The sequence below is a fragment of the Apium graveolens genome, unplaced genomic scaffold, assembly GCF_009905375.1.
Source record: "Apium graveolens cultivar Ventura unplaced genomic scaffold, ASM990537v1 ctg1727, whole genome shotgun sequence".
Lineage (NCBI taxonomy): Eukaryota > Viridiplantae > Streptophyta > Magnoliopsida > Apiales > Apiaceae > Apium > Apium graveolens.
The window spans coordinates 40,395-49,716 of NW_027417368.1; the positions used below are offsets into that span (position 1 = coordinate 40,395).

At 34.5% G+C, this 9,322-nt stretch overlaps 1 protein-coding gene across 1 annotated transcript; it reads left to right on the forward strand.

The window, feature by feature from the left end:
- Nucleotides 1-7,383: 7,383 nt before the first annotated feature.
- On the forward strand, nt 7,384-8,574 carry LOC141700060 (uncharacterized). The gene is made up of 4 exons (XM_074503833.1): nt 7,384-7,687; nt 7,784-7,927; nt 8,069-8,364; nt 8,437-8,574. The coding sequence occupies exons 1-4, from the start codon at nt 7,384-7,386 to the stop codon at nt 8,572-8,574; spliced, it is 882 nt and encodes a 293-aa protein (XP_074359934.1).
- Nucleotides 8,575-9,322: the final 748 nt, after the last annotated feature.

Here is a 9,322-nt window from a genome sequence, read left to right on the forward strand (position 1 = left end):
GAACGATTTACTTTTACTGTCAAGCACAAATCTGGCCAGCAAAATAAAGTGGCTGATGCATTCAGCCGTAGGGCTTCTTTACTGATTTCAATGAAAGCAGAAGTCATTGGGTTTGATTATTTGAAAGATCTATATGCTGAAGATGAAGATTTTGGCGAAACATGGGTTAAAATTACTAAATCTGGATTGAAAGTTGCTGATTTTCATCTTGAAGAAGGTATTCTATTCAAAGGGAATAAATTATGCATTCTGAGAAGTTCTCTTCGTGAGCATATCATTAGAGAACTTCATGGAAGTGGTCTTAGTGGACACATGGGAAGAGACAAAAGTATTGTTTTAGTTGAGGAGCGTTATTATTGGCCTCAAGTAAAAAGGGACATGAATCGTTTTGTTCAAAGATGCTACACTTGTCAAACGGCAAAAGGAAGTTCAAACAACACTGGATTGTATACACCTCTTCCTGTTCCGGACACACCCTGGGTTGATATTTCCATGGATTTTGTGCTTGGTCTTCCTAGGACTCAACGAGGTATGGACTCTATCTATGTAGTGGTTGATAGATTTTCTAAAATGGCCCATTTCATACCCTGCAAAAAGACTTTAGATGCTTCTCATATTGCACACTTATTCTTTAAAGAAGTTGTTCGCTTACATGGTATTCCAAAGTCCATTGTTTCTGATCGAGACAGCAAGTTTTTAAGTCACTTCTGGCAGACTTTATGGAAAAGGTTCGACACTAGTCTCAAATTCAGCACAACTTGCCACCCTCAAACTGACGGACAAACAGAGGTTGTAAATCGAAGTTTGGGTAATCTTTTAAGGTGTATTTCGGGAGATAGACCAAAACAATGGGATTTGGCGCTTGCTCAAGCAGAATTCACTTATAATAATTCCATTAATCGATCTAAAAAAAGATCTCCTTTTCAAATTGTGTATACCAGCATACCTCAACATGTAGTTGACTTGGTACCTTTACCAAAACTCCCCGGAAAGAGTATAGCTGCAGATCATATGATTGAGAAGATTGCAAAACTTCATGAAGAGGTTAAACTGAATTTGGAAAAGGCCAATGCAAAGTACAAAGAGGCGGCTGATAAACATCGTAGGTTTAAATCATTTGAGGAAGGAGATCTTGTCATGGTGCATCTACGAAGAGAAAGATTTCCAGCAGGAACCTACAATAAACTTAAAGCTAAAAAGTTTGGGCCGGTTCGTGTGCTCAAAAAAATCAATGACAATGCATATGTAGTTGATCTTCCTGAAGAATTAGGCATTTCTAAAAGTTTTAACGTCAAAGACCTTTACGAGTATCATGGAGATATGGAAAGTCTGCTGCCTTCAATTGACTTGTGGACAAGTCTTTTAAAAGACAGGGAGGATGATGTAGTACAGCACTCAGTGAAGTCATAACTTTCTCAGCAGATCAATTCATAATAACTTTCACTCAGTTATTGGTCAGTTATGAGTGGTTATTAAAAACTGATTCAGGTGAGAAATCACCCCTGGTGGTTACTAGCAGTTAGTATAAGTAATTATTATTATTTATTTGAAATAAATCAACCTATAGGGGTTTGCCTAGTGTCTTTAAACAGTTAACTATTGTAGGATTGTTTAAATAGGTGTAAGCACTTATTGTACTGTTGATTGATTGATACTACTAAGAAGAAAAAATACAAAATCTTGTCAATGTTCTTGTTTATTCTATATTGCTGAACTAGAATTGTGCGACGTTGATCGACAATTCAACACTTCTGCTACGCCAGTTTCCTACACATTAGCTATTGTACCGAATTTCGGTAAGTCTACGAGGCCGAGTAAGTCCGAGTTTTAATGAATGATTAAAAAGGCTGCTGCAATTTATCGTCCGACTAAAACATTTTTAGTGCAGTTTATCTTAGGATTAAGAATTATTTAGTGAAGTAGCTGAAGATTGAATGGCGCTTCGGAGCTTGTTTGAGACAAACACCATTGGTCTATCGATTAAATAAAAATATCAATTGTTCTTCAAAATACTGGAAATCGGGAGGTAGAATGTATGTACTTGAATAAATCCAAGTTTTTTGTTCATTGTAACTGCTTACTGTCTTAATTTTTTGAACCTGATAATATAGGTAATTGTCTGTTGAAAAATTTTAGACTTTCAAATGACTCAATTAATTTAACATAGACTAAAATACATACAAGATTTGTTTTTCATATAAGTAATATTTCTACAAATGACAATTTCTTTTTTCTGTATGGTTATTTATGAAGTTCTAAAATCTATGTTGTAGTGAATGTTATATTATCTTTGGCTTTTGCAATATTTCGCGAGCATAATCTTGAACTTGTTGAAGGTTGTTCGAATATGTTATAGAAGGTTCAATATTATAATGTTTAATATTATAATGTTTTCTGATTTTTTATTCTCATTCCTTATTTTATTTTAGTTTGTAAATTAATTCGAATATGTATACTTAATTACTTGGTGCTCTGTGAAGATATTGGTTAATTACACGGTGAACAATTTTTTTAATTTATGCGCTTACGGTAAAATGACTAGTGTTAAATATTGTATATTTTACCATAAACAAATATAATATATATTGTAACGAATTAAATATTAAAAAATATTAAATTAAACTCCAAATTAAGAGTGATTCAAAATTTTTTACAAAAATTGATACAAATTTTTATATTCATAACCATATAAAATTAAACACAATTAAAATCATATTTATTATAATATGGTTAATGTATAGTTTTGTTTCATAAATCAGTCCAAGTCCGTATTATTCAATCAAAACCAATTTATACATAATAGTCAATCAAAACAATTCCAAATCCATGTTATTTCATGTCTATGCATTGCGTTCGTAGCCCATAATAAAATAAAATTAAGGAAAAATAAATTTTATCATCACTCAACTATATTTTTTTTCTAGAAACATAATAAAGTTTATTTTTTAGCCAGTAATGTTACTTTTGTACTGGGTTATATCTATTTCGTTAATTCTGACTTCTTACCTCTAATGTCCATTATCTCTCACAATTAATATTTTTATCATCTCTGGTTTCACGCTCAAGTTATGAATCCATCAATCGACTCCACGATCTACACATCTGTACGAATAAAAATATCAAACACTTGTCGAATTAAAAACCCTAATTAATTTTTGAATTCGAATATGATTAAAACAAGATTTAGTGGGTGTGAGGAAATAAATGATCGAGAAAGTAAGAGATTGATTACGTAAACTTGCAACTTAGATTTCTAAAACATATAAAATGAAACTTTAATCAGGTATAAAGAACAATATAGAGAAATGAGATATACATGTCATCATGTTACGACAACTTATAAAATATTAATAATAAATTCAACTGTAAAATAAGGAATTATAAAATTATATATTTTATAGTTCAATTGAATATTTCAGGAGCGTGTCTGAGGGTGTGTGGCTTACTCGACGGAACAAGTCCCTAAAATTTATAGGGGCACATATTTTTTTAGATGAATGCCTATATTATATATTTTATTTGCAAAAAAAAGTATGATATCTTTTTTAATGAAAAAAATATACAAATAGAAGGCAAGTTATAGAGAATTATTAGTAAATGTCAAATGATTATAAATAATTATGTTGAGCTAAAGTAAAAATATTATATTAATTTTAACAATTTAAGTAAGTTAATAATTTTTTTAAAAAAATACTAAGCAAAGTATTTAATAAGAATATTAATTATTTTGATAACTAGTTTAGAATACTACTAGTCTTAACTATAAAATACTATGAATATTAGTTTTTTTTTGACAACTTGTGCAATATATTAGTTTTTAATAATTCAATTTCTAGGTTATCAATTTATTTTAAATTATATTTATATTTATATATTTACATATTCAATGAAAAAAGTTATTTAATATTTTATTAATTAATATTTAAATATAAATTTAAATAAGTTTGCATATAAATTTGGTTTTATGTGATTTTTTTTTGTTTATAATAATTATATCTTACTATTTATGTACTTGTAAGATTTTTTTCCAACTCTAATTTACTATAATATTTTATAAATATAAATTTTTATTATTAATTTTTATTATTTAATAATATACTTATTTTTCTTGGTCTCCGGGGCACAGTTTTAGTTTTTTGATTTGGCATAGGGCACAAAACATCTCAGGCACGACTCTGATATTTCTCAAAATGCAACTTATAGTACAATAGTTCTACACTTCTACTTGACATCAAAGATTTTTAAACTAACTATTTGATTTTTATGATTACTACATCAACGAGCATCAAAAATACTTGTAAATTATCATATATTATAACTTATATTATTGTCTTGCTTTGTGTCAAGTTTTTATGTCTGTCATGTATTGACAGGGTTCTCATATCTATATTATCTTTTCTGTGAGATTCGTTTTTATTCCTAACTATGGTGGGCCTTGAGAGATCGTTGGAGAAGATGTATGCAAATTTGGTGATAGACGACGAAGAGGAGGAATTAATAGTTACTGGTACGGAGATTATGGAAGCAAAGCAAACATTTGTATTAGTAAGAAAATTCTTAACGAAAAAGAATATTAACTTTAATACCATAAAAAATGTTATGGCATTGGTCTGGAGGCCGAAGAAGGGCATGGAGATTCATGATTTGGGAGGGTTTCGTTACTCATTCATTTTCTACCATGTAATGGATTTACAAAAGGTGATTGACGCTGGCTCATGGTCTTTTCAACAAGCTATGCTGGTGTACCATCAAATAAAAGGACTTGAAGAACCTCACCAGGTTGTGCTGAATGAAATTGAGATATGGATTCAAGTTTATGATATTCCAAGAGGATTTGTATCGGAGAGTATATTAAAAAATGTGGGGACATCTATTGGGAGATATATCAAATCAGATCCTACTAATTTCAATGGTGTATAGAAAATATGTGTAAGGATAAGAGTGGCTATGAAGAATGATAAACCCTTGAAGCGAAGGATGAAAATCAAGAGGGAAGGAGACACTTGTAATTGGATAAAATTTAAGTATGAGCGACTTAGTACTTTTTTTGGTGGCAAAGTAGGCCATTCAGAATGTGAACCCAGACAAAGTGGTTGATCGAGCTTATGGGGCCTGGTTGCACGCTCCATCGAAGAATGCTGGTATGAATACTGGGTCAAGGTGGTTACATAACGGAGACGATGGTGGAACTGTATGGCCTGGAAAAAAAATTCAACCGGAAAAAACAAACAAGGAACCAGAAGATTATGGTGGAAGATGGGATGCGAGATTTATGGAGATTGATGGAATTGTACGGGAAGTTAGGGGAGATAATGATGCTCTAAATATTCGATTGTGTGAAAATAGGGTGGGGGATATAGGAAATCAAGTAACGAACCAATTGGAGGATAATGTGGATATTAGTGTGGCTGAAAATATGGCAAGTGTAACTGAACTATAAAGAAAGCGTGTGAATGAGTATTAATGGGAAAAAATAGTGGACAAAATTATAAGCTGAATGAGGAGATACACAATGATATTGGGCCAAAAAAACATGCAAATGGCGGGTTCTGGACTCCAGCCCCGCCCGACATTATGAGTCTTATAGCCTGGAACTGCCGTGAACTGGCCATTCTACGCGCGATTCGAATTCTGAAAGAAATTAATAATTAGTTTTGGCCTAGTATTATTTTCTTAAGTGAGACTTTGGTAAAAAAAATAAAAAGGTTGGAAAATTTTGTAAAACTTTAGGGTTTGCGGAGTACTGGTCTTTTGATACTCAGGGTCATGGGGGTGGCCTTGCTTTGTTATGGAAAAATGTGGGGGAATTGTGATCACTGGGAGCACGTCTAATTATATTGACTTTGAAGTTTCTAATGACCAAGTGGGAAAATGGTGATACACTAGTTTTTACGGCTATCCTGAGAGAAAAGAAGGGAGGAATCGTGGAATTTATTAAGAGAATTGTCTCAGAAGTCAACATTACCTTGGTGTATTAGAGGAAATTTCAATTACATGGCTCATAGTACTGAAAAACGTGGTGGACGGTGTCATCCTAGATACTTGAGGGAAGGGTTTATTCGGACTATGGAGGATTGTGGTCTTCTAGATTTGGATTTTTCCGGAGATCAGTTTACATGGGAGAAGTCTAGGGGGAGTCAAAGATGGGTACAGGAACGATTAGATAGAGGATTAGCAAATCGAGATTAGGTTGATTTATTCCCAACAACATAAATTAAAGTATTAAAGGTGTTAACCTCTGATAACATGCCACTGTACTTAACACTGAATAGGCAAGTTTATGTACCTAAACAAAAAAGATTTTGTTTTGAAAATGTTTGGTGCCATGAGCAAAAATGTCGCAATATAGTGCAGGAGTGCTAGAATACGGTGGGTGTGATGGATATTAGGGAGAAAATGGCTCGATGTTGTGCTAGATTGGAGGAGTGGGGAGGTGGTTTGTTAAAAGAAATGAGATCGCAGTTAGAGAAATGCGGGAAGGATCTTCGAAATCTTCGATCGCGAAGGGATGTTAATGGTATTCAAAGTTATTATCAAACTCAGTGGGAGTTCATGAACTTACTTAAAAATAAGAGATCTTTTCGAAACAACGTGCAAAGCAATTCTGGCTTAAGGATAAAAACTCACATTTCTTTCACAAGTTTGCATCAATCAGGAGAGAGCATAATAATATAAAAAAAATACAGGACGCTAATGGGGAGTGGAAAGAATCTACGGATGATATAAAGGGTGTAATTTTGACTTATTTCTGAGAATTGTTTAAATTGAAGGGAGGAGAGGCATGTCTGTTGGACAGGGAAAGAGTGTGCTCAGCCACAGATGAGCAAAATCGAGAAATTATAGAACCTATCACAACTAAGAGGTAAAGATGGTTGTATTTTCTATACATTCAAAAAAATCCCCAGGCATAAATGGGCTAAACCTGGCTTTTTTCCAAATGTATTGGAGCATAGTCAGGGTGATGTTACTAGGTTTTATCAAGACTTCCTTGCTAATGAAGAGGTTTATGGTGATCTGAACCGTACAGTTGTGTGCTTAATTCCGAATGTAAAACATCCAAAGAAAATGACTGACTTCAGGCCGATTTCTTTATGTAATGTATTGATGAGGATATTATCCAAGGTGTTGACGAACATATTGAAACCATGTATAAAATATGTGGTGGCTGAGTACCAAAGCGCATTTATTGAAGGTCGGTTGTTAATAGATAATTCATTCATAGCCTTTGAAATAAATCACTACATTCAAAGGAAAACACAAGGTACAAATGGCGTTGTTGGTTTGAAAATAGATGTTTCCAAGGCCTACGATCGTATGTAATGGAGCTTTATTGAGAATATGCTTTACAAGTTTGGGTTTCATCCTATATGGGTCACGAGAATAATGACTTGTATTAAGACGATTTTGTATAGCTTTCTGCGTGATGGTGAAGTTTTTGGAGATGTAAGACCCCAAAAGGGGATTCGACAGGGGGATCCTATATCCCCGTTTTTATATATTCTTTGTGTGGAGGGCATGACTGCTATTATAAGAAAGTATGAGGAATGTGGTATGTTGCACGGAGGCAAAATAGCTAGAGGGGCACCAAGTATTTCACATTTTCTGTTCGCAGATGATTGCTACTTCTTCTTTCGTGCATCAGTGTTGGAAGCAAGGATTATGCAGACTATTCTTCAGAGATACGAATGTATGTCGGGGCAAGCTATTAATTTGAGTAAGTCTATTATCACATTTAGCCCGAATACTAGTACTGCAGATAGATGATCAGTGTGTGAATGCTTAGGGGTAGGTGAGACAGACACACCTGGACTGTATTTGGGAATGCCGATGTGTGTGGGTAAGAACAAAGCTGAGGTGTTTGGCTTTTTAAATGAGCGAGTAGGAAATAAACTTAAAGGGTGGTCGAATAAGGAACTGTCTAAAGACGGTAAGCTTACCTTGATAAAATCAGCAGCTTAAGCAATCCCAAATTTCTGGATGAACATTTTCTTGATCCCAACTGGTATATGCGAAGATATGGAGAAGTTGATGAATGGGTTTTGATGGGGAAATGGCTCAAATGGCAAAGGTATAAGGTGGGCGTCTTGGGAGAAGTTGAGTGCATCGATACATGGTGGTGGTCTTGAAGTGAGGAACTTAAAAATTTTTAATATTGCTATGCTAGCTAAACAGGGGTGGAGAATCTTGAATAAAGATAATCCATTAGTATCTGCAATCATGAAGGCGCGATATTTCCCTGGTACAGACTTCCTAAATGCATCTCTGGGCAGTAATCTTAGAAATACTCGGTGCAGTATTATGGCTACACAAGAGGCTGTGAAAGTGGGGTGTAGACGTAGAATTAGAAATGGTGCAGACATAAAGGTCTAGACTGAACAGTGGCTTCCAGATATTGATAATGGTTTATTAACGAATGCTCGACCATTGCAATTTCAGGACATCACAGTGGATAGTTTGATTGACATGGAGAGTGGAGGATGGGACTATGACATACAACGGGATATTTTTAATGCGAGGGATAGAGAACTTATTATGCGAGTTCCAATTCCAATTGAGCGGAAGAACGAATCCTGATTTTGGATTCTGGATGAAAAGGGCATATTTACTGTATAAAGTTGTTACCGACAGTTACAAGGGGTGTTTGTCTGCGAATATGCAGCTTTTTGGAAGTGCTTATGGTCTTTAAAATTGCTTGGCAAAGTTAGAAATTTTCTGTGGCGGGTAATGTGCAAAGGTTTTTTACCAACAACGTATGTCTTAGCAATGAAGCACGTGGATGTGAACACTCAATGTCCTTGGTGTCACAGTGGTGTGGAGAATGCTACACATGTTATGTTTGAGTGTGGTTTTGCTAAAATAGTTTGGCAGGATACGGAGTTCTGGAGTTTATTCCAAATTTTGACAGTTGATACTCCGTTTGATATACTGAGGAGAAGTTTTTCTCAGTGTGATTAGGATAAATGTGTACTTATTGGAATGATCTGTTGGAGTCTCTGGAATTGTAGGAATAAATGGGTATGGGAGAGGGAAAATGGATCAGTTTTTGGCGTTAAGGTTGCAGCGTATAATCTCCTCCATGATTGGCGTGAAGCTCAGGCAAAGGGTAGAAATGAGCAGCATCTAGTGACGAGTACAATGTGTAGTGTGGAGTAGCCCTACAGGTGAGTGGGTCAAAGTTAATATCGATGCAACTGGTGCTCGTAATGGTGGTATAGGTATTGGATGTGTCATTCAAAATTCACAGGGATATTTTGTGGGGGCTCAAGCTCGACGAATTGAAGGAAATTGGCACCCAAATGAAGTTGAAGCAATTAGCTTGAAG

Coding starts and splice junctions, on each gene's coding strand:
- LOC141700060 (XM_074503833.1), top strand. CDS start 7,384: ATGACTTGTATTAAGACGATTTTGTATAGCTTTCTGCGTGATGGTGAA. Junction 7,928..8,068: donor TAAGGAACTGTCTAAAGACG/GTAAGCTTACCT, acceptor CAAATGGCAAAG/GTATAAGGTGGGCGTCTTGG. Junction 8,365..8,436: donor GAAATGGTGCAGACATAAAG/GTCTAGACTGAA, acceptor TTGCAATTTCAG/GACATCACAGTGGATAGTTT.